The sequence below is a fragment of the Cetorhinus maximus genome, chromosome 2 (genome assembly GCF_964194155.1).
Source record: "Cetorhinus maximus chromosome 2, sCetMax3.hap1.1, whole genome shotgun sequence".
Taxonomy (NCBI): Eukaryota; Metazoa; Chordata; class Chondrichthyes; order Lamniformes; family Cetorhinidae; genus Cetorhinus; species Cetorhinus maximus.
In genome coordinates this window covers 29,796,797-29,822,952 of record NC_135880.1, presented here as the reverse complement: position 1 = coordinate 29,822,952, position 26,156 = coordinate 29,796,797, and the positions used below count along the sequence as shown (strand labels likewise).

General features: G+C 43.9%; 1 protein-coding gene across 9 annotated transcripts in view; it reads right to left on the bottom strand.

Annotated features, from left to right (window-relative positions):
* LOC144692864 (storkhead-box protein 2-like) overlaps positions 1–26,156 on the bottom strand; it is a 320,994-nt gene that overhangs the window by 67,059 nt on the left and 227,779 nt on the right. Inside the window, exon 1 of one of the 9 annotated variants that reach the window (XM_078561980.1) lies at positions 4,975–5,121. The exons of the other annotated variants lie outside the window; for them this stretch is intronic. Coding sequence (XP_078418106.1) covers positions 4,975–5,002 — 28 coding nt within the window. The 5' untranslated portion in view covers positions 5,003–5,121. Of the gene's footprint in view, positions 1–4,974; positions 5,122–26,156 lie in introns of those variants that run through there. 9 annotated transcript variants of the gene reach the window in all.

Sequence of the window (26,156 nt, the reverse complement as noted above, 5' to 3'; positions counted from 1 at the left end):
GACACAGGGCTCTTGCTAGCTCTCCGGAAGTGGGCTAGACCAAGGTGGTATGACCCATGGCAGAAATGTGTGCACATGCATTAGATGCCATTTTGGTTCCTGAACAGTAGCCTCGGTTCCCAAACAGCAGGTGCTACCAAACCCAGTAGTGTGTCCCTAACGTTTCTAATCTGAGTGAAGTTCCTGGATGCCTAAACTGGTTATAAGTGCATTAGATTTGCAGGCATCAAAAAAGTAAGGCACGGAATAAAACCAATACGGTGTAATTTAGAATGCTTAATAGAATTTAGATGAGTAATCAAGCTTATAAAGCATTATTACACATTGGGAGAAAAATGTGGGTCATTAAGTTCAACATGTATGGAAGAGGGAATTGAAAAGGGCCTGGATTATGCCAGCAATGCAATTTTCTAATTGTTTAGCTGCACACACGTTTCCAAAAAAAGTACATGGCAAAAAATGAAATTTGTGATTTACAACTTTGAAACAACAGTACAGGTGCAGTTTTTTTTGCTGCCAATGTTGTTCTGCAGTATAAGTGGAGGAGACTTCACAACACTGGGTATTACTGAACTCTTTCTACTCAAAGCAGTTTTAACATAGATGACTTAGATAAAGAATGTAAATAAAATGTCCACTGTAATATTAAATCTCATGGATACCAATAAGAAAATAGTATTTCAGTGTCAGCCATTTAATGCCCGACAAGTTAGTGAGAATGATGTGGTCTGTGTGGACTTCCAAAAGGCATCTGATAAAGTGCCACATAACAGGTCAGCAATGTTGAAGCCTATGGAATAAAATGGACAGCGGTAGCATGGATATGAAGTTGGGTGAGTGAGAGTAAAAGAATGGTGGTGGTTGGTTGTTTTTCAGACCGGAGCAAGGTACCACAACGGGATTCCCCAAGGGTGAGAACAAGTTCCACTGCTTTCCTTGAGCTGCATTAATAACTAAGGCTTGGGTGTACAGGGCACAATTTCAAAATTTGCTGATGTCGCAAAACTTGCAAATATATTTCCTGAATTGTGAGAAGGATAATGATAGATTTCAAAATGGCATAGGCAGGCTGGTGGAATTGGTGGACACCTGGGGCGGAGTTTCCTGCCTGTCGGTTGGGCCATGTGGGAGTGGGCGCGGGCGGGAGTGGACCTGATTGCCGCCGGCGATCGGGTCTGCACCGCTATTTTATGCGGACAGGCCAATTAAGGCCCGTCCAGCGTGAAACGTGGCTCCTGAGAACAGTGGGAGTGGGTGGGCGTCAGTGGGACTGCTATGATGCCAGGTCCAATGGCGACCCGGCGGCCTGTTTAAAAGTGCTCCTGCAGGTCAAACATGGCCAGCAGAAGGACTCCCCAGAGCACTGCTGGTGAGCAGGTCAGGCAGGAGGGTAGGGCAGGGAGGCACTGTGCCTGTCGTTTCTCAGACAATTGCCTTGCTGCTCTCCTTGAGGAGGCGGCAGCACGGTGGGAGGTCCTCGTTCCAAGGGACGGGAGGAGGAGGCCCCCCCCACATGACCAAACGTGCTTGGGAGGAGGTGATGGAGGTAGTGAGCTCCCACAATGTGATACGGCGCACATGGATCCAGTGCCGCAAGCCCTTTAATGACCTTTTGTGCTCTGGAAGGGTGAGTACCATGTTGCCATTGGTCAGTGAACCCAGCAGGTAGGTTTTCCCCCCCTGGCCGCAACGCCCCCCCTGCCCAGCTCTGAGTGCAGTTACTGCATTGACAGCATGTGTCCTTTGCTGGGTGGGCCAACAGATATTGGCCATGCCGTGGTCACTCTGAGAGGGTGTTGATGAGACGCGTTCTGCATCTGCAGCATGTGGTGCAGTGACGCCCACATTTCTGTTTTGGGGGCACTGCGCCTCAGACATATTAAGGTAGCTGCTTTGCCGCCTGTATATCCTGGCAGTAGGATAGTGGCGTCTTCTGCAGCCCCTTCTGCCTTGGGCTTCCTGTTGGCTGTGTTCCCCTTTGTGCCTGCGCCTCTCCTCCCAAAGGTGGCTCCCTTGGGGGCTGAATGTGCATTCCTGGCCTCCTCCCCCTCTGGCCCTCCTTTCCTCCTCAGAGGAGGTGCCTCCAGTGGAGAGCACAACTCCCATTCCCAGGCTAAAAGAAGGCTTCCTGAAACCTGCAGGCCCATAAAAAGGATCTTCACTGTAGAGTGCGGACCTGAAGGTTGTGAGTCCTGTACAAGCAGCTGGTATGAGTTTTGAAGTATTTCTGCTCACACAGACAAGTATCAGTAACTTTCAAAATTAAATATCTGACTGAGCACATTCGTGACCCCACTGACCCCTCTTGTCCCGCCGGTGGATGAGGTTTATACAAATGGGTCCTACCCGCCTGCCCATTGCGCCGACCTGAAGATCGCACAGGCGCTGAAAAATCACGATCAATTGGTGCCTCAAGGGCCTTAAGTGGCCCCTTAATTAATGGCGGGCATGCTTCGGAGACCATCGCGCACCCGCCCACCGAAATATCACGATGGCCCGTGGTGATGTCGGGACGCTCGCCCAACAGGAAAATTCTGCCCCTGGTGGTTGAAATTTAATGCAGAGAACTGTGAAGTGATTCATTTTGGTAGGAAGAACAAGAAGAGGAAACAAACTAAGGGTTAGAAATCTAAAGCAGGTGTAGGAACAGAGGGACCTGGGGTTATATGTGTACATGTAATTGAAGGTGACAGGGCAGGTTGAGAAAGCGGTTAACAAGGCATACGGGATCCTGGGATTTATAAATAGAGGCATACAGTTTAAAAGCAAGGATGTTATGATGTACTTTTATAAAACACTGGCTTGGCCTCAACTGGAGCATTGTGCTCAATTCAGAGCATCACACTTCAGGAAGGATGTGAATGTTTTAGAGAGGGCGCAGAAAGGATTTACGATAATGGTTCCAGGGATGAGGGACCTCAGTTACGTGAGTAGTTTGGAGAAGCTGGGGTTGTTCTCTTTAGAGAAATTTGAGAGGAGATTTGATTGAGGTATTCAAAATCATGAGGGATCCAGAAAGAATCTGTTCCAATTGGCAGAAAGAACCAGAAGACATAGATTTAAAGTGATTGGCAAAAGAACCAAAAGCGACATAAAGAAAACTTCTTTGTGCAGCACGTGGTTAGGATCTGGAATCCACTGCCTGAATGAGCGGTGGAGGCAAATTAAAAGGTGGTTTGCAAAATGGAACTGGATAAGCACCTGAAAGGAAAAAAAAAACATTGCAGGGCTGTGAAAAAAGAGCCGTGCAGCGGGACGAGCTAAATTGCTCTTGCAAAGAGCTGGCGCAGACATGATGGGCTGAATGGCCTCTCTGTGCTGCAGCCATTCTGTGATTCTTATTTATGGTTTGACTTTTAAACATTAGCTCAGTTTGACGACATACACTGAGAACTTCAGTTAAGCCTGTCACAAAATTCCAACTAGTGCAAGGCCATGGCAATCAGAAGAGATTATTTTGAAACGTGCTATTGGATGGTGTGCATAGCATTAATACAATAAATCATCAATACCTGAAAGGCAAATCCAGGAATCATTACAGCACCTTGAGAAATAAATACAATCTCGTTTTTACTTTGCAAAACCCACATTAGATCTATCTGTAATTTGGACAAATACAAATATATATTTTCAATTAGCTGACTTTCATTTCATGAATCTAGATCATATAAAGTGTGAAACAATTCCATAAATCAAGAAGCAGAGACAAAATTAAACATTTATGCTCACACCGCTAGTGTTTGATAAATATCTCTTGCACTCTCCCCTTTCCCAAGGGGCACTGAGGCCCCTATTGCCGCCCTGACTGAAATCAACTAACTCTGCCTAGATCAAGAGGTCCATCCTGGAACCTTCCTCGCATGGCTCATCTACTCCATGGACAAATCTTGTAAGTCAGTCAGTTGAGGGAGAAGGGCAAATGCATCAATGTCTGCACTTTTATAACATAAAAGGACTTTTGCTGAAACCCGGCTGCTGGAGCAGGCCAGGGGTGTCTAACTCTTTTTAACCTGCCCTCAAAGCCACTGCCTGTGCCTTTCATCTATTTGCGCTTCAGCACACTAGATTTTTACTTTTACTCAGCTTGGATGATGGAAAACAATGCTGCCTGACTGAACGAAAGAAAGACTTGGCATTTATATAGCACTTTACATGACCACTGGACGCCTCAAAGCTTTCTACAATCAATGAAGTACTTTGGAAGTATAGTCACTGTTGCAATGTAAGCTTGCTGGATTTAGATTAATTAGCAGCCTTTCTCAACTCATCTTTACAACTCCTCCAGGCACAGGAAGTTTAAAGAGATGAAACTAAAGCGTCCAAATGTTCTCGCTTTGAAATAGGGGAGGAAAGGAATGAAGAGAACTTCAATTTATGGATGTACAGGCAGAATTGCACCTTTTACATAAGGGTTTGAAAATTTCTCTGTAATCATATTTGGACATATATAATCTAGCTGCTCCCATGCCAAAAAAAATGGACAGCTGTGCATTAAGCCATGGGAAATCACTAGACTTTCCAATCGACACTCCAATACAATTGCTTCAAAACTTTCCGTGCTTTAGGTGACCTCGAGGGTCACATCTATGAGATGTTTGTCATGCAGAAGAAATGCTAGGAAGCAGCAGGTGAGGTAGTAACAATAAACAATAGAAGGTAATTGGCATGAAAGAATGAACTGAATGATTCTCTGTCGCACGCTAATCAAAGAAGGGATTAAATCATATGGCAGGTGATTTATTACCTTGCTTGAACAATCATTGTAAATGTAATTCATGATTGCAGAAGTAGCAAAAGATATAAAGTTATGATGTGAGGCCGTGTTCTGCCATTTCCAAAACCTTATTAAATTATTGCACTACATTACGAAACTATTTGATGATCCACTTATTGTTCATTCTTGCCAGTGCACCTGCTTCATCACAATCCCAATTTTTACCAACTAAATGAATGATTCCATGAACAAATCAATACCTTCATAAATGCAGCAATTCTTTTTCATTCTTTATTTCTTCAGTTATTCCCGACATAGCAGCTAGGATACTCAGGAGCAAATTGTGACAGGGGATGGTAAAACAACTGTGGGAGGGCATCAATGATCAAAAAGATCCTTTTAGTCAGCTGTATTGCTTGCTACTGATGTGGATGACGAGTGATAATCCAAGATCACAGTCACAAAGAATGTCATCGGGGATTTTAGATTGCTTTCAGTTCTGAGAAAAGAGAAAACCAAACTGGACAAGCTCGAGCTTGCAGTTTTGGGAAAGATGAGCATGGAGCTGGGAGGCAATGACCTCTCAACTCTGGCTTGCATAAAGTGGATTGGTCGTGAGTCTTAAACTTACTCGAGAAAAGCAGCCACCCATCCTCTTTCATGTTAATGAATCGCTTCACTGCATTGTCAAAGTGCATCATTTATATTATGGAGCGTATTTGGCAACAGGAAAACATATTCACGAGATTCAAATCTAGCATATGCAGGTTTAACAGGAAATAACATTTGCATCGTTTGTAGTTTGGCTGGGACCTTCCCTTAAGCCCTTATAGTTTATGATGGCAAAGGCACTTGCACAGGGAGCGAGATCCATAAGGTCAGAGGAGGCACCAGACATGTTCCATTATTCAGAAGCATGCTGTCTAATTCAAAAGATCCTTGCAATATTTACACAGCTGCCTTCTTCACTCTTGAGTTTCTTTGGTAACTCTAGATAGACTTGTTTCAGACTAGATCGCCTGTCAGTTTTTTTGAACTCACACTCACTGTTAAATTATCTAAATACCCCATTCAGGGGTTGTGGATTTTGTTTAGTCTGTTTTCATATTCTGTAAAAGCATAAGAAAAGGTTAGAGGTAATCTACACATCATTAACTTGTTAACTGCTGGACATATCAGATGTCTGAAACAATCAACACACTATTAAGCTGAATGGTTTCGCAGGTTTTTTTCAAATGCAATTAAAATTTTTACTGTCCACTTCTCTTGGTGTTGATGGGGTGAAGTCAAAACTTGATGGGTAAACTAACACATTGTAAACAAAACTGCATCAAAATGAGAATGCTTTAACAAAGGAGGACTGTATTTTAATGGTCTCGCAATACTTTGGGACTCATCAATCAATCCAGTCTGAGCAACAGCTTATTTGGGTAAACTAGTTAATAAACACTATTCTCAGGATTAGGTACCCCTTTGAAATTTTAGACAGCAGTAGTTTACAGAGCGGAATACTGGAGCCTCAATATTTACATATCCCAATGTTCCAATTCAGACTCAGACTTATTGGTTACTCACTATAATAACAATAAGAGCATTAAAAACCTGCAGCTTTCAGCTGCCTGGCCTGCTGGAGTTAAGTGTTATTAAGTTCTGAAATATATATTATACACATATATTAGTGTCACTGCTATACCACTCCAAAGTTATTGTCAGATGGGCTGCTCCCAGGCCCGCAGGACAACCAACTTTCTCTTTAAACTACAACAGGAAATGCTGGAAAAACTCTCTTTAAATTACATGGCACCTCATGTGATGTCAAATTAATAGGGATTTTCCTGCTCCTGCCTTGTCCACCAGTGTTGAGAAGTATGCTGCTGCGAACAAGGTGAAGTTGAACTGCAAGAACTAGTTCATGTGCTGCAGAGAATCTTGATTAATATGATCAAGCGTGAGTAAGAAGTGCTGAAAGTTTGACTTATAGATAACTTTGAACAAATAAATGATGCTGCCTTCTGCTACTGCTAAACTGGGGGTTGGAAGAGCACATCAGTACCGCAAGGTCACACGTACGCAAACAGTGCCCTTCCCCTTAAGACTACCACTGACTATCTGAGGCTAAGTAACCTGTTTCCCACGAGCGGGAGAAAAATAATTTAAAAGTTTAAAAAAATATATAGAAACAGGTTCAGGTGGACCCTACTGGACCAATACAGATAAAAATCAAACCTTAATTTCTCCCCAAAGTGCGAGCCAAGTTAGAATTATCTTTTTTATACTGCTGCTGTGGGTCCAGAAACAGATGACCATCACATTCTCAGAATCTCAGAGTTGTTACAGACAAGAAAGAGTCCATTCAGACTATTGTGTCTGCACCGGCTCTCCGAATGAGCAATTCACTTAGTGCCATTCTCCCGCCTTCTCCCTATAACCCTGCACATTCTTCCTATTCAGATAACAGTCTAATTCCCTTTTGAATGCCTTGATTGAGCCTGCCTCCACTAGTCTATCAGGCACTGCATTCCTGGCCTTAACCATTCCCTGTGTGAAAAGTTTTCCTGATATCACTTTTCCTTCTTTTGCCAATTGTTATTTTTTTATTCATTTACAGGATATGGCCATCACTGGCTAGGCCAGCATTTGTTGCCTATCCCTAATTTCCTTTGGGAAGGTGGTGGTGAGCTGCAATCTTCAACCGCTGCAGTCCATGTGGTGTAGGTACATCCACAGTGCTGTTAGGGAAGGAGTTCCAGGATTTTGACCCAGCGACATTGAAGGAACGGCGATATATTTCCAAGTCAGGATGGTGAGTGGCTTGGAGGGGGACCTCCAGGTGGTGGTGTTCCCATGTATCCATTGCCCTTGTCCTCCTAGATGGTAGCGGTTGTGGGTTTGGAAGGCGCTGCTTAAGGAGCCTTGGTGAGTTTCTGCAGTGCATCTTGTGGATGGTGTACGCTGCTACCACTGTTCATCGGTGGTGGAGGGAGTGAATGTTTATGGAAGAGGTGTCAATCAAGCGGCCTGCTTTGTCCTGGACAGTGTCAAGTTTCTTGAATGTTGTTGCAGCTGCACTCATCCAGGCAAGTGGCGAGTATTCCATCACACTCCTGACTTGTGCCTTATAGATGGTGGACAGGCTTTGGGGAGTCAAGAGGTGAGTTACTCACTGCACGATTCCTAGCCTCTGATCTGCTCTAATATGGCTAGTCCAGTTCAGTTTCTGGTCGATGGTAACCCCCAGGATGTTGATAGTGGGGGATTCAGCAATAGTAATGCCATTGAATGTCAATGAACTATGGTTAGATTCTCTCTTGTTGGAGATGGTCATTGCCTGGCACTTATGTGATATGAATGTTACTTGCCACTTGTCAGCCCAAACCTGGGTATTGCCCAGGTCTTGCTGCATTTGGACAACTATTTTAAATCTTCTCGTTCTTGATCCTTTCACAAGTGGGAACAGTCTCTCCCTATCCACGCTGTCTAGACCCCTCATGAGTTTGAATACCTCTATCTTGGTGGAAATTCAGTCTGCGCCTGATGAATACTTGCAGTGGGATAAATGATTTGTGGATTTCAGCTTGGGCAATTATTCTTTTCAGCATTTTTATCTCTTTTCCCTATAATGACAGAAAAACTTGCAGCATAATTTTTGTCCTGCATACTGAGGACAGGGGAAAGGTGTTTCTCTTAAAAAAAAAGTACATGGTGGTCTAACCAGAAAACTGGACATCTTAAAATTATGGTATGCTTACATTGAACAGGGTGGCAAAGCACATTCTCGTTAAATTCACAGAAAACCCTATTATGGTCAGACCTGGAGTGGCTTAATAGTGGAGTCATTTTTACCCCTCCTCATGTGGCCATAAGAAGGATAGTTCCCTAGTAATAATTGAAGAAAAAGAAAGACTAGCATTTTTAAAGTGCTGTTCATGACTTCAGAATGTCCCAAACGCTTTACAAACAATGATGTAGTTTTGAAGTGTGGTCACTGTTGTAACGTAGGAAACGTGATGGCCAATTTTACACAAAATTATGAATATAATAATTGCATAAGAATGAGCTTAGTGTTGCATTGAATTTTTTCTCTTCGTGAATAACATGAAACTGGCTAAATGTGAAGTTTTTGGTGTAAATTCAGTATCTATCCTGATGAATGTTCGCGGTGCGATGAAGATTAGTGAGTTTCAGGCTGGGCAACCTTTTCTCTTCAGTATTTTAATTTGCATTTTGGAGTTAAGAAGGTTTTTTAAATTGGTTTGGAGATGATGGTATAAAAATGGGAGAAAAGCCTCTTTTTCCTTCATGAAACAACTCTGCTCGAAACAACCATTATTGCATGACTGGATGTTAAAACTAACACTAAGGAAATTGCAGGAACATGCAGTTTTGAAATGTGCGTTTCCTGAGAGTGCAATTTTGTTAACAGACAAGAAAATGATCTGAAAATCCACGTCACCTGTAATAATGACATGTGAACATGTCTCTAGCAGCCAACAAGTCACTTAACAGGGATAAATGGCTGAAAGTTTGTTGATCTATCTTTAGCTTGTGCAATAATTATGCTAAATTGCTCCATGAAAATTGAGAAAATGCCGGGGCAGGTAGGCAAAGGTCTGCTCCAGTGAGCAAGCTGGGTGGGAAGATTGATGAGTGAGACAATTGCACCAGTTACAGTTGCTGCTGGTAAGGGGGCTGTTTTAGGTATCACAATGGGCTATTTGCTAGTGCTGTTGGGGAAGGTTTAAACTAGGTCGGCAGGGGAATGGGAACCAGAGGAGAAATTCAGAGTGCAGAGGAGAAAAACTGGCAGTGGGAAGTAGTGAAGTATCAACTGATAACAAGGATATATCAGAGAGTAGTATCAAGGTAGATATAATACTTGGAGAGTTTGATACAATTAGAGTTCGCAATAGTTAGTCATTAGATGGGGCCAGAATAAAAGGGAAAGTAAAAAAAGCCTAAATCAGGGCTAATGTGACTCATGGAGTGTGGTCATTAAGATTGGTGATCTGCAGACACAGGTTGACAAATGGAATTATGATATTATTGCTATAACAGAGACATGGCTCAAAGAAGGGCAAGACGGGGCATTAAATATTCCTCGGTACAAGGTGTTTCAGAGAGACAGGGAAGGAGGAAAAGGTGGGAGAGTGGCAATATTGATTAAAGGTGGCATTACAGTACTGGAGAGAGAGGATATTCCAGAGGGGTCAAGGACGGAATCTCTCTGGCTAGAGGTAAGGAATGAAAAAGGTGCAATAACATTGATTCTGTAGAAATAGACCACCAACTAGTGGAGGGGATGTGGAGAAACAAATTTGCAAAGAAATTATGGAGAAGTGCAAAATTTATAGAGTGATCATAATGGGGGACTTCAATTATCCAAATATAGACTGGGCATAGGAATAGTACAAAGGGACAAGAGGGACGAGAGTTCCTGGAATGTGTTCAAGATAATTTTCTATAGCAGTATGTTTCCAGTGCAACGAGAGGACATGCACTTTTGGATCTGATTCTGGAGAATGAGTCAGCCCAAGTGGATCAAGTATCAATGGGAGAGCGTCTAGGGAACAGTGACCATTGTATCAAAAGGTTTAGGTTAATCATGGAACAGGACAGGGTACAATCCAGAGCAGGGGTAATTAATTGGGGGAAAGCCAACTTCAATGGGATGTGAATGTATCTGAGTCGAGTGAGTTGGAATCAAATGTTGGCAGAAAATACGGTGGCTAAACAATGGGCCACCTTCAAAGAAAAAGTGTTGCAGGCAATGTCAAGGTATATTCCCTTGAAGGGGAAAGGTAGGACAGATAAATCCAGAGCACCTTGGGTGACGAGAGAGTAGGGGTAAATATGAAAAGGAAGAAGTGCACATACAACATGTCAGGTGTCAGGTAGAAAATACAATGGCGAATCAGGCTGAATATCGAAGGAACAGAGGGGAAGTGAAGAAACTAATAAGAAAAGCAAGGAGAGAGCATGTAGAGAGCCTGGCAGTGAACATAAAAGGGAATCCCAAGGTCTTCAATAAGCATGTAAATAATATTAGGGTGGTAAAAGAAAGAGTAGGGCCAATTAGGGACAAAAAGGGGACTTGCACTTGCTGCAGAAATAGAGCAGGTGTTGAATGAGTACTTTGCATCTCTCTTTACAAAGGAAGAGGATCTTACCCTGGCCGAGGTGAGAGTGGAGGTAGCTGGTATACTCACAAGAATTTACAATTGAGAGGAAGGAGCTGTTAGAAAGGCTATCTTTATTTAAAATAGATAAGGTACCAGGACTGGATGAGATGCATTAAAGGGTACTGAGGGAAGTGAGAGTGGAAATTGCAGATGCACCAGTGATAATCTTTCAGTATTCCTTAGACACAGTGGAAGTGCCAGAGGGCTGGAGAATTGCAAATGTTACACCCTCGTTCAAAAAGGGTGCAAGGATAACGCTGGCGACTACAGACCAGTCAGTTTGACCTCAGTCATAGGGAAACTTCTGGAAACTATAGTACGGGATAAAATCAATAGTCACTTAGACAAGTGCAGGATAATTAAGGAAAGCCAGCATGGATTCATTAAGAGAAAAACATGTTTAACTGGCTTGCTGGAATTGTTTGAGGAGGCAACAGAGAAGGTTGATAAAGGAAATGCTGTTCGTGTGGTGTATATGGATTTTCAAAAAACATTTGATACAGTACCACACAACAGACTTGTGAGCAAAACTCTAGGTCATTGAATAAAAGGGAAAGTAGGCACTTGGATAAGAAATTGGCTGAGTGATAGGAAACAGAGAATAGTGATAAATGGTTGTTTTTCAAATTGAAGGAAGGTATGTAGTGGAGTTCCCCAGGGGTCAGTGTTGGGACCCTTGCTCTTCCTGATATATATTAATGACCTAGACTGTGGCAGGGGAGGATTTCAAAATTTGCAGATGATACGAAGATTGGAAATGTTGTCAACTGTGAAGGGGATAGTCTTGAACTTGGAAATGTTGTCAACTGTGAAGGAGATAGTCTTGAACTTCAAAATGACATAAATATGTTGGTGGATTGGGCAGACAAGTGGCAGATGAAGTTCATGCAGAGAAGTGTGAGATGATTCATTTTGGCAGGAACAATATAAAATATAAAATATAATAATATACAATATAAAAGGACAGTATAAAATAAAGGGAGTGCTTCTAAAGGAGGTGCAGAAGGGCTTCGGTGTATACATACATAGGTCATGGAAGATGGCAAGGCATGTTGAGAGAGCAGTTAATAAAGCATATAGTATCTTTGGCTTTATTAATAGGGGCATTGAGTGCAAGAGTAAGGGGGTCATGTTGAACTTGTATAAGACATTAGTTAGGCCTCATCTGGAGCACTGCGTCCAGTTCTGGACGCCATACTCGAGGAAAGATGTGAAGGCACAGAAAGAGCACAGAGGAGATTCACAAGAATGATTCCAGAGATAAAGAACTGTAGCTATGAGGATAGATTGGAGTGGTTGGGACTCTTTTCCTTGGAGAAAAGAAGGGCGAGAAGAGATTTGATAGAGCTATTCAGGATCTTAAGACCATAAGTTGTAGGTGCAGATGTAGGTCATTCAGCCCATCGAGTCTGCTCCGCCATTCAATGAGATCAGGCTGATCTGACAATCCTCAACTCCACTTTCTTGCCTTCTCCCCATAACCCTCGATTCCCTTACTGATTAAAAATCTATCTCAGCCTTGAATATACTTAACAACCCAGTCTCTACAGCCCTCTGCGGTAAAGAATTCCAAAGATTCACTACCTTCTGAGAGAAGAAATTCCTCCTCATCTCTGTCTTAAACGGGCAACCCCTTACTTTGAGATTATGCTCTCTGGTCAATAAGGTCGCCTCTCATTCTTCTAAACTCCAATGAGTACAGGCCCAACCTACTCAACCTCTCCTCATAAGAAAATCCCTCCATACCCGGGATCAACCTAGTGAACCTTCTCTGGACTGCCTCCAATGCCAGTATATCTTTCCTTAGATAAGGAGATCAAAACTGTTCACAGTATTCTAGGTGTGGTCTAGCTAGTGCCTTGTATAGTTTTAGAAAGATTCCCCTATTTTATACTCCATTCCCTTTGAAATAAAGGTCAACATTCCATTTGCCTTCCCTATTACCTGTTGAACTTGTATGCTAGCTTTTTGTGATTCATGCACGAGAATCCCCAAATCTCTCTGTGCTATAGCCTTCTACAATATTTCCCCATTTAAATAATATTCAACTCCTCTATTCTTCCTGCTAAAGTTCACAATCTCACATTTTCCCACATTATATTCCATCTGCCAAGTTTTTGCCCACGAAATTAACCTGTCTATATCCCTCTGTAGACTCTTTGTGTCATCTTCACCACTTCCCACCTATTTTTGTGTCATCCGCAAACTTGGTGATAGTACATTTACTTCCCTCATCCAAGTCATTAACATATATTGTAAATAATTGTGGCCCCAGCACTGATCCCTGTGGCACTCCACTAGTTACAGGTTGCCATCCTGAAAATACCCCTCTTATCCCAACTCTCTGTCTTCTATTAGTTAGCCAATCCTCTATCCATGCTAATATACTACTAGATAATAAGGCTCTTATTAAGTAGCCTTATGTGCAGTTCCTTATCGAACGCCTTTTGGAAGTTGAAATACATTATATCTACTGGTTCCCCTTCATCTATCCTGCCTGTTACCTCCTCAAAGAATTCTAATAAATTTGTCAGGCAGGATTTCCCCTTCATGAAGCCATGTTGACTCTGCTTGATTATATTATGCATTTCCAAATGCTCTGCTATTACATCCTTTATAATAGACTCTAACATTTTCCCAATGATGGATATTAAGCTAACTGGCCTATACTTACCTATATTTTTGTCTCTCTCCCTTTTTGAATGAGGATGTTACATTGGCAATTTTCCAATCCTCTGGTACTTTTCCAGAATCTAAGGATTCTTGGAAAATTACTACCACTATGAGGGGTATGGACAGGGTAAGTAGTGAGAAACTGTTCCCACTCAAGAGAACATGAAGAACTAGAGGGCACAGATTCAAAATAATTGGCAAAAGAGTGATGAGGAAAAATTTTTTCACCCAGGGGGTGGTTGGAGTCTGGAACAAAACTTCCTGAAAAGGCGGTGGAGGCAGGTTCGATCGAGGCAGTCAGGAGGGGATTGGATTGCAAACTGAAAAGAGAGAATGTGCAAGGTTACGGGTACAAGGCAGAGGAGCGGGACTAGATAGAGTGCTCTTTCTGAGAGCCAGTGCTGACTCAAAGCCCAAATGGCTTCCTTCTGCACTGTAAAGATACTGTGATACTTTGATTTGGAGAATGCATAAAGATAGAAGGAAAGATTTGCATTTATATAGTGTCTTTCACACCCTCAGGACATACCAAAGCACTTTACAGCCAATGATGTACTTCTTGAAGTGTAGTCACTGATGTAATGTAGGAAACTTGGCAGCCAAATTGTGCACAGCAAGGCCTCACAAACAGCGATGTAATAATGACCAGACTCTGTAAGTTTTACTTTCAATAGATATTTTGGGAAGGATACTGTAAATAGATTATTAAAATCTCAGCACTAACGAAGATGGAGTTCTGTTATGGTGTAAATTTGCAAATATCGCAACAGTTAAATTGTAGTCTTCAAGAGTTTGCTCTGGTCCTGCTCCTCCACTTCCAGAGCAATGGGGTGGGGACTTCTGGCCAGCTGCCACCCTAATCCAGGCCTATTTCCGGAGACCAGCTTCGTTATCATAATTCGGCTGGTTGCAAGCATAATTAAAGTCACTGGGGTACCTGCCTCAGGTAGGGGGAAGGAAAATCATTGCACTGCCTTGACATAGCATAAGCAGGCCTTGTCATCATTTAAAAAAATCCTTTTTAAATTAGCTGGCTTTTAATGCAATCTATTATTCTGCGTCAGCTACATTTTAAAATTATTCCCCTTCCCCCCCAGGACCTAGTGATGTTGGGTACCAGGGATAACCAGGCAAGCAATCACTGGAAATACGTTATACGATATATTCCCATCATTTGTTTCTCATTATAATATCCCGATGCAACAGCTGTTTTCCTGACTTTTCTCTACCACCCACCCACAAAGGAAGCACATAGGAATTTCTGTCCCCTAATGTTCACTGGCCATTGAAGCACAGCAATTATTATTGGAATTAATTCACACAAAAGGTTTATCTGGAATCACAGACATTACAATACAGAAGCGCAGTGCAAACTCAGTAAAAACACTGATGTTAATTAGCCTCTGCCTCGTTGGCCACTAGTAAAAAAGGATGTGTATTTATGTAGCACAACTGATGACCTCAGGGTGTCCAACGCACTTTAAAGCCAATTGATATCCAAGAGTTTTCTGTATGGTGAGGTAGCCGGAACAAGACGACCAGTACAATGCCCAAAGCTCTGCTGCAAGGACGCTTGCAAATGTGACGTGAAGGCCCTAGGCATCGATTATCACTCCTGAGAGTCACTAGCGGACAACAGAGGAAAATGACGACACGTCCTTTTGGGCTGGCCTGCACTCCCACAACAGCCAGTGGCCACAGCCGCTTGGCAACAGACACCAATGCTGAAAACAACAACTCACAATGACACCTGGTGGCTTCCTGTGCGGCACTTGTGGCAGAAACTGCCTCTGATGGATTTCCCATTTCAGCCATCAGCAAAGGTGAAGGCATGCCATTTGAAATGGATTTGATGGCTGCATGTCCATCATCATTCATAGGTGGACCGATGCTCATGATGACGATGAAATGCAGTTACTGTTGTAATGCAGGAATGCCGCAGCCAGTTTGCTCATTGCAAAGTTCCATAAACAGCAATGAGCTGAATCATCAATGACCCATTTCAGTGATGTTGTTTGAGGGATAAGTATTGGCCAGGACACCAGAAGAACTCCCCAGCTTGGCTTTGAATTGAGCTATGGGAACTTTTATGACCACCCAAGAAGGCACAGGGCCTCATCTTAACACCTCACCCAAAGTTCAAGCACCTCTGGCAGTGTAGCACTCCTTCAGTACTGCAATGAAGTCTCATCCTAGATTATGAGTTCGAGTTTCTGGAGTGGGATTTGACACAAAGACCTTCTCCTGTGAAGGAATAATGGTCAAGTAATATGGAAATAATACAGGAATATTAGATTAAAAGCTGCTTTGGGTAAACTCAAAGTAAACCATATTTTAACTGGAGTAAAAACTAGCTTGCAAACACAATATGGTTAACTCCCTCCATTCACAACAATGTGAATTCACCATTAAGAAACGCACATACCTAAAAAACAGTATTCTATGGTTCTTGCTATTAGACTAGTATGTAAGCATACAATGCAAGCTCCGATAATTAAAAACCGCAATCAGGTAGAAGAATATTAGGCCCCAAGTCTTATTATCTTGCTGGATGCTGTACCTCGATGAAGCAAAATTGACAACATGACCATTACCTGGGTCAAGTTTTCAAGAATAAATTCAAAACATTTCACAGGAATTGAACAGACACCCTCATTAGGTGGTCCTTTCATCAATTACGGGATATTAATTAGGAGTGGTTTATTATTGATCAAATGAACATTTTCTACATAACGATGTAGATCTTGAATAGCCCCCGCAAATGTGGGCCAGGATTGTAATATACCACACTCTCTCAGAAGCAAGGGTACAGCCACTGGCTCTCGTGGTAAGGTAACCAATGTTCTAATAAGACATGATTAAAAAATCCCTTCTTACTTTCCCCATTGTTCTTCTTCTGATAATCCCCAGTCTTTATCTGCTTGATGTGAATTTATCGCGCAATTATTATGATCCAGTTAGAAGCCGTTAACATTTTAAAAGAAATCTGAATAATCAGTTTAACCAACTGGATTTCACTTTTTTTAAACTTTGTCTATAAAAGAATTACACTTAACAAGCACTATTAACTTATTAATACGCAGTCAGAGGCACAAGCCAGAATTTTCCGGCCACGTTAGCACTGGGCATCATGGCGGGCGGAGGGCGGAACAATATGGCAAGAAGGCCAAAAAAATTGGTTTCATGCCATCGTGAAACAAGTTTGCGATCGTCCGCTCCACCTGTCAATGGCGGGTAATGGCTGCGTTTCCTGCCGCCACACGTCGGGAACCTAGTTTCAATACTTTAGCATCTCTTTATAAGCCCTGTCCACCGGAATCGTCCCCCCCATGCTGGATCATCAGGGCACGTCGGCGTTTCACAACAGTACATAAGCGATGTGTACCTGGCGAGCTGCACTTCGCTCGGGACTTCGAGACTTGCCTGCCTACCTTTCTTCAGGCAGCACTCATCGTCATCAGCACCAGGCTTCGCAGGCACATCACTTTTAGGGGGGGCTCGTGGGCAGGCCTCTACCTGCTAGATCAGCTGGAAGGCGGGGGCGGGTTTTCAATGGCTCCAGGGCTAGGGCTTTCTTGGGGAAGGGGGAGAAGTGGCCTCAGGCAAGGAGGCTGCAGGCCGAGCACTGTACTGGGGTAGGGGGTGTAACCCAGGGTGTGTATGGGGGAACATGTTGATCTGTGCAAGTGACCACCCCTAAGTATACCACAGTCCTCTGGAGAATTCTCCACAGCTCCAGTTATTGAGGAGGCAGTCTCCAGAGGAGATGGGGCCAGATGGAGATGTGAGGGTGTGCGTGAGAGAGTGAGTTGGTGATTTTCCTTGAATTGGCAGAGTGACGTGCCAGCGAATGTGTGATGGCCTTGTGAGTGTGAGTTTAGAGAGATAAGATGGTTGCCTTACCCTGGCAGCACGGATGAGGTCATTCATCCTCTTTCTTCACTGGATGGCCGACCTCTTGTATGCAGCATTGGCACTGATCACCACTGCCACCGCCTCCCAAGCCGGAGTGGTGAGACCGATGGGTCTCCTGCAGCCAGAGTGCAGGTAGAGGACATTGTGGCAGGCCTCCACAGCAACCAGAAGGCATCCCAGCGATGTGTCTCTGCATCGGGGTTTGCACTCTTCTTGGCTTTTGGGGCCTTGCCTTCACCGGAGCAGTCCTGGGCTGAAAGTATTGAGAAGCGTGTGCGGGGATGCAGTTAAAAATGGTGCCCTGCATGAGGAAGTGGCAAGGTAACAGCATGGCGGGCAATTTGGAGGCTGCCCGCCAGCGAGACAGTGTGTCTCCTGTGGCTGCATAGATAATAAGGCAGCCCAAAAACCTGCCATTGCAGCCGCCGGATAAAACAACATTTTTACCGCCCACTACCGCAGTTTGTGCAAATCTAGGACAATTCTGTCCACAGTTTCAGAATGGGGGGCAGGCCATTTAGGCGCATCTGCGAGGCTGAGAGCTACATGGATAGCACATTCAGAGAGGTGGATACACCGTAGCTGGAGTCAGAGAGGGAATGAGTGACCACTGGGCAGTCCAGGAGAAGTAGGCAGATATGCAGGAGTCCCCGGAGTCCTGCTCACAAATCGGTTTTCTGTTTTGGAAGCTGGCTCAAAGAAGGGCAGAACTGGGTGTTAAATATTCCAGCACAAGGTGTTCAGAAGAGATAGGAAAGGAGGAGGGGTGGCAGTATTGTTTAAGGATAGCATTGGGGTGCTGGAGAAAGAGGATGTCCTAGAGGGTCCAAGGACAGAATCAATTTGGTTAGAGATAAGGAACAAAAAGGGTGCAATTACATTGCTCGGTGTAGTCTACAGACTGCTAAATAGTGAGAAGGACGTAGAAGAACAAATCTGCAGAGAAATTGCAGGGAGATGCAGGCATTATAGTGTAGTTATACTGGGGGACTTTAATTATCTGAATGTAGACTGGGACAGTGGTAGTGTAAAGGTTGTGTTCAGGAGAATTTTCTACAGAAGTTTGTGTCCAATCCAACAAGAAAAGATGCACCGTTGGAACTGGTTCTTGGAAATGAGCGGGCCAAGTAGATCAAGTGTCAGTGGGGGAACATTTAGGAGACAGTGATCATTGTATTGTATATTTTAGGATGATGATAGAAAAGGACGGTAGGCAATCCAGAGTAAAAATAATTAACTGGACAAGAGCCAACTTCAATGGGGCAAGAATGGAGCTGGGCCAGATAGACTGAAATGAAAGATTGGCGGGAAAAACTGTAGCTGAGCAATGGGCTACCTTCAAAAAATAATTGGTTCGGGCAAGTCAAGGTATATTCCATCGAAAGGGAAAGGTAGGACAAACAAATCCAGAGCTACCTGGATGAAAAAGGAGATTGAAATTAAGTTAAAGAAGAAAGTGTGTGCAAGAAGCAAGTGCGACGTGAGAAAATACTTTTTCACACAATGAGTGGTTTGGGTCTGGAATGCACTGCCTGGAAGTGTGGTGGAGGCAGGTTCAATTGAGGCATTCAAGAGGACATTAGATGATTATTTGAATGGAAACACTGTGCAAGAGTATGGGGAAAAGGCAGGGCAATAGCACTAGGTCACAATGCTCATTTGGAGAGCCGGTGCAGACATAAGGTCATAAGATGTGGCAACAGAAATAAGCCATTCGGCCCATCGAGTCTGCTCTGCCATTCAATGAGATCAGGCTGATCTGACAATCCTCAACTCCACTTTCCTGCCTTTCCCCCATAATCCTTGATTCCCTTACTGATTAAAAAACTGTCTATCTTAGCCTTGAATATACTTAATGACCCAGGCTCTACAGCTCTCTGCGATAAAGAATTCCACAGATTGACTACCCTCTGAAAGAAGAAATTCCTCCTCATTTCTGTTTTAAATGGGCGACCCCTTACTCTGAGATTATGCCCTCTGGTCCCAGACTCTCCCACAAGGGGAAACAACCTCTCAGCATCTACCCTGTCAAGCCCTCTAAGAATCTTGCATGTTTCAATAAGGTCGTCTCTCATTCTTCTAAACTCCAATGAGTACAGGCCCAACGTACTCAACCTCTCCTCATAAGAAAATCCCTCCATCCCCGGGATCAACCTAGTGAACCTTCTGTGGACTGTCTCCAATGCCAGTATATTTTTCCTTAGATAAGGTGACCAAAACTGTTCACAGTATTCTAGGTGTGGTCTAACTAGTGTCTTGTATGATGGGCCGAATGGCCTCCTTCTGTGCCGTTAAGATTCTGTGATTCTATGAGGAGGAATTCCATCACTCAGAGTGGTGAATCTTTGGAATTCTCTGCCCTAGAGGGCTGAGGAGTCTCAGTCGTTAAGTATGTTCAAGACTGAGATTGATTACACATTGCAAATATCAAGGGATATGGGGATGGTGCAGGAAAATGATGTTGAATTAGAAGATCAGCCATGATCTCACTGAATGGTGGAGCAGGTTTGAAGGGTTGAATGGCCTACTCCGGCTCCTATTTTTTATGTTCTTAACAATATGGCTCATAACTATATAAAAACAAAAAACTACTGCGGATGCTGGAAATCCAAAACAAAAACAGAATTACCTGGAAAAACTCAGCAGGTCTGGCAGCATTGGCGGAGAAGAGAAGAGTCGACGTTTCGAGTCCTCATGACCCTTCAGCAGAACTTCTGGGAACTGACTGCTGAAGGGTCATGAGGACTCGAAATGTCGACTCTTTTCTTCTCCGCCGATGCTGCCAGACTTGCTGAGTTTTTCCAGGTAATTCTGGCTCATAACTATGTATGTTATGCACTCAGGTTTACTTCCTGCTTCCCACAAGAATTCTCTTATAGGAAACAATAATCTTAAAGTTATTTGCTTCTGTAGGGACCACCTATAAGTATACCACGGTCCTCTGGAGAATTCTCCTCGGCTCCAGCCATTCTCAGAGGTAAAACTTTCCTTTACTCTCTCCTGACTGTGAATGCATCAATCCCTTGTTCTGGTTACTTTTCAACACTTCTAAGCTAATTCAGCTGATTACTTCCTTTTGTAACAAGACACTGTGAGGCCCACTGTAGATTCTTCCACTGGCTTCAAACTAGGCAATCTTCCAGCTTCTGTTCCCTCACAATATTCAAACTGAGATTAAGCCGTACCTGCCTCCACACAATGATGACATTAGTTCTTTAATCTGTTTACAATGTAGATCTCTCTAACTGTCATTTACCTTGGCTGCCATCTCTCAGTGAGCTGCAAACCACACGAGGTCCACTCCGCTATTAACTCTCAACTAACACCCAGATAACTTGAAACCAGAGAGCTTCCCTAAGATCCACCCATCTCCATAACGACGTACACTGCTCTGGGATGTCCTCAAGCTGAATTTTAGATTAATTATTGCTCATGTAGAAATTCTTCTTTGTTCTGATGAAGTAAATAGGTTTTACAACCTTTCAGGGTTTACTAAATGTTTTAAATCTGATTTAGCTTGCACTTATCCAAACTTTTACAGTTAAATTTTAATTCTTAAAACTATAAGTTATATTCTGAAACTAAAAGGTACAGTCTAAAACACATAGGGGAGAATTTTCTCCCCATCGTGTGGGCTGGGCGGGAGCAGGCGTGGGCAGGTGCGCAGCCGATCACCGCCTGCGATCGGCTGCACACCGCCATTTTACGTGGGTGGGCCAATTAAGGCCTGCCCAGCATGATGTACACCCAGAAGCGCTCAGCACGCCCTGTGCGGGCAGGGGGAGGATGGAGAGTCAGGGCATGTGCGCGAAAGAGCGCAGAAATCTCCCTGAGGCACAGAGCTGCCTCAGGGAGTTTAATTTCATTGTGAAAAGCTGAAAAAAAGATTTTCAAAAATTATTCGGACATGTCCGCTCGTGTTGGCAGGTAAGCGAAGGGCCCAGGTACCCCTCACACTTATCGTGGAACCAGGATGAGGTTTCAGGAGGGTTAATAAATGTAATATAATTTTTTAATGAAATTCATTGACATGTCCCGCTCATGGGACAGTGTAAAGATCGTGAGGAGCAGTACTCAGCTCTGTGAAGCTGAAGTGGTTGTCGGCCATATGTCCTGTTTCAGGCGTGCCAGTGACTTTGAAGAAATTCATGGCCTATTTTCCACTATTTGCTCTCTCAAACTCTTTCATAATTTTGTAAACCTCTTTAGATTCATAAGAGCATATGAAAAATGAGGTACAGGTCCGGCGTTTTCCGTCAAGATTCGTGTCATAATTCTGTTCAGAGGCCACTTAGACTGCCTGCGTTTAAAGTGAGAGATAAGTTGGAAAAGAGGCACGGCAATGAGGGAGGGTCAAGAGTTGAAGTGCTTTAAGTGTCTTTGTTCCCTCCTTTTGACTGCCCCATCTATCACCTTGTGGTGGCTGGTCAATATGTACTTTTGGAGGAGATGATCTATTAATCAGCGATTATCAATAGGTGAGGGAGGGGAGTCTGAGAAGGAAGATTTTCAGCATACACTATTTTGCCAGCAACAGCTTTCAACAGTATGTTATCAGCGAAACTGGTAAAGGTCATGGCCAACCACAAATGACACCATTATGTGAAAGCTGTAAAACTAAACAAGGCAAATGGGATGTTTATAATCGAGTGATATAGCACTAAATGAGAAGTTAACTTCCCTCTTTTTACGAAATGCACTCAGCTCCAGTGTAGGCTCTTTCCCATCAAGCTGCGAACACTGCTGCAGCTCATGCAAGGAAAGTACCACTTTAATTTACAGAATTTTTAATCCTCACGCATAAAATCACAGCATGAAAAGGCAACATGATATTACTGCAGGATAAGTACAAGTGTTTAATACATGCAAGATGTTTACAGTTACTGATGCAGTTGTTTGTTGCAATTATCAACATATGCAGTTCAAACAACTGGTATTTTTCTGGTAAACACTGCTGTGAGTTAATGTCAGATTGAATGGGTTGGATTTTCAGCCCCCACTGGGACTGGGATTGGAGGAGGACGGGTGCTTAAAATAACCCCGCTGGCTGACATGCCGGTTCCTTGATTCCCATTCCCACCCCACCTCCCCACAGGGAATTCTTGCAGAAGCGGGATGGGGTGGGTAGTGGCGGGGCGTGGGGGTGGCATCAGGGCTACCCAGCCATACGCGTCGGGTAACTGACGTGGCTCGTTAAGAGTTTCCTGAGGTCAGTTAAAGGCGACTGCCTGAGATTTTCCAGTTGTCCTACAGGTTCCTGCAGATGGCGGGGGCCTGTTTAGGTGCCTGGGGGCAGCCTCTCGGTGGTGGGGGGGGGGGAGAGAACTCCAGGTAGTCCTAGAGGACCTCTCGGCCTGCTTGGGTGCAAGAGCGGCCACCGGCCACCATATAGACATGATCACCCCCTCCACAGTGGTGGCCTGGGTGACCATCTCTCAAGGGGAACAAAAATAAGGGACACTTCGCTGGAGGAGCATGTGGGCAGGGCTGGCGAGACTGCAACACATAAATACACATCTCTGCCCAACTCATCTCCCACCTACAGATACAATCAGCAGCCCCTCTCCCCAACCCTCCCCTTTGGGCCTGTGCCAGACCCCCCCTGGGTGGCTGAGGCTCTGCACATGCGCACTGTGTTCGCTCTGGACTGCGCATGCACAGCAGCATAAGTGTGCATGAACAAGCACCAAAGATGCTTGGGAAGCAGCAAGAAGAGGCCCTGAGTAGTTTCCTCAGTTGTTGCCTGAAGGAATCTGGGACAAGTGACATCCTGGGAAGCCTATGCCCAGGATGCGGGACAGGAAGCCAAATTCCGGGACAATCCTGATGGAACGGTTGGCCACCCTGTTGGTGGCACGGCTGCTGGGTTCATTTTTTAATTTAAATTTGAAAAGGCTGGAGAGAGGCTGCTTCCATTTTGAAGCACCCTCTCCCTTACTTGCTCTTCATTGCAGCCGTTAGGTGCATTTCAAACTGGAAGGCCTCTGATTGGCTCTCCAGCTTCAAGAGCCTGCACAAGCCTGTCTCCAAGCCAAAATATGGGGACAACCCTATGAAAATCACAATGGGGGACAATTTCCCCCACCCCTACAGAGAAAATCCTGCCCTATGGCTCAGTAGATATGTGCACCAGTTGTGATGTGGTGCTGAACCATAATACCTAGGAACACTCAACATACTGGAAAGAACTCTTATCAGTCCTTCCGACAAATCCCAAACAGCTCCAGCATTTACAGCACCCAAAGAGGTCATTTGGCCTTATGCTGGTTTTCATGTTCTCCACAAGTCTCTTCCCACTCTACTTATTTATATCATCATATCTTTCTATTCCCTTTGTCTAGCTTTCCCTTAAATGCATCTATGCTATTCACCTCAACCACTCCATGTGGGAGTGAGTTCCACGTTCTAACCATCTGGATTATTCAGGGTGATTTGATTCCAGGGTTAAGTGCAGGAAAATGGAGCCACTTCAGGATGACTCCCTGATGCATTCGCGCCATCAGGGAACTTCCCTGCAGTGGGATGGGAAAAGGGTCGGCTGCCTGCTTCACAGAGGCAGGCAGGCAATTTTCATCATTCAGGCCCCAAATAGGGGAAATTTTGCGACTTCTCTGCCATATTGCCAGTGGCAGAGTGGCCTCCTGTCATGTGCAGAGGCTGCCCGCTCAATGGAGGTGGCATCCCTGTGGCAGGCCGAGGGAGCCATCCAAACTGGAGGCTCCATTCCGCAAAGAGCTGATTGATTTAATGAAAGGCCACGATCGGGTTTCCCCTTCACCTTGAATCACCTACTGATCTATATCAAGGCTTTTTAAGTTTTGATCAGCAGACTAGCCACAGTGCCTCCATTTTGAGGCACCCTCATGGTCTCTGTCCTGCCTCAGCAGTGGCCACCTCTCCTGGTGCGGTTGCCAAGGCTCCAGAGGTGCCTCCCCTCTGATTGGGCTGGCAGCATCCTTAATAGGAAAACAAGCATGGAGGCAACCAATTAGGAGGCTGCTTCTGGGAAGACTACTCCACTGATCTGGTTCCCAGCAAGAAAGGCTCAGGGCCCCATTTGGTCCTGACCTCGGGGTCCCGAAGCCCATGGAGAAAATTCTAGAAACCTTCAGTTAAGTCTTCACTATGGTGGTAACTATTATGCAGATTTCCTCACAATTTGATTTTTTTCATAGTGGAACACTTTAGCATTCCAGCAATCCTTTTGCAGCATATATGTTTTCTGTGGTAGGAAGTCAGATGGGCAATGGTGTTTTCTTTTAATTTAAAAATGATTCTGATCTCTGGTATGCTCTGCTCGTTACTGCCAATCACAGAATTGGACTAAAAGTTAGTTGAGCAGAGTGGAAATCAATACCATTTGTAAACCAAAGCGCTTTCCCCACTTTCAATCCTGACCACAGAAAACAAAATAACTCAAAAATGGTTTTGATTTTGAAGTGTTTTTGACTTCCTTCGTTATGTTTCTCAGAAAAGCTTCCAGATGTATTGATCCAGCTTTAGGTCACATATGAATTACCATTTTTTCTGTTTGGCATGTGAGTGACATGACACATATTGAACGATTCTTATATAATAGTTGAAAAAATTCTGCCCACCTTATTTTTAATTATTAAACCTATTTTATCATCTCTTATGTTACAACAGTGACTACATTTGAAAAGCAGTTCAATGGCTGTGAAGTGCACTGTGACATCCTGTGGTCTTGAAAGGTAGTATATAAATGCAAGTATTGCTGAAAAAGATGCATAGGCTGGGATTTTCCAGCCCTGTCCGTGGCAGAAAAAGTCACTGGCGGGACAGAAAATTTGGAGAGGCAGCCAGAAGTCCATTGACTTTCGGCGAGGATTCCTGGTCCCGCCCATGTCAAAGCTTTTCGGTCTTGCACTCATTAGGACAGACACAAAAATGCCAAATTTCAAAGCGAGCAACAATTTATACTCCGAGAGAAAAAGGTGCTGATTGCTTGACAAGTTGACTCTGGTCGAGGCATTGGCATAGAGAATGCACCAGGGAACGTACATCCCAACGACAGGCTGACTCTATCAAACAGCATGTCTCTCGGCTGTTCATGATAGGCAGAGTGTACTCAAACAGTCTGTGCTTGCAAAGCTCAGCACATAATGTCTAACGTTAGATGTAATTCTGTAATTCTGTGGACAACACTTGCAAAACAATCCCAAGTGAGCTAAGAATTACATTAGATTATTTAATTGAAGATTATCAGTCAGGCTCACAATATGGCTCACTTACGCTTGCTAGATGCTGCATATATTCATACACAGGGGTCTGTCCTCTGCAGGCAGAAGGACCATGTCCAGGCATTGCACCTTTTTTGAATTAAACAAGTGTCGGGTCCCTGGTGCATTATCCATGGCAACTCCTCGACCAATCAGAGTCCACTTGCCAGCCAATCAGCACCCTTTTTTCATGGACTATAAATTGTTATTCCCTTTGAAATTTGACATTCTTGTGTCTGTACTGATGAGTGCAAGACAAAAAGCTTTGCCAGCATGCCTCTTTTTTCAGCAATACTCAAGTTCTGTATCACAAAGTGACTGTAAATGCAAGTCCTTTATCATCACACGTTTTTGACATCAACTACTTGCAATGTTTTGTGAAAGTTTTGTGATTTTTGAAACCGCTCAAGATTTTGAAACTCTGGGCATTTCACA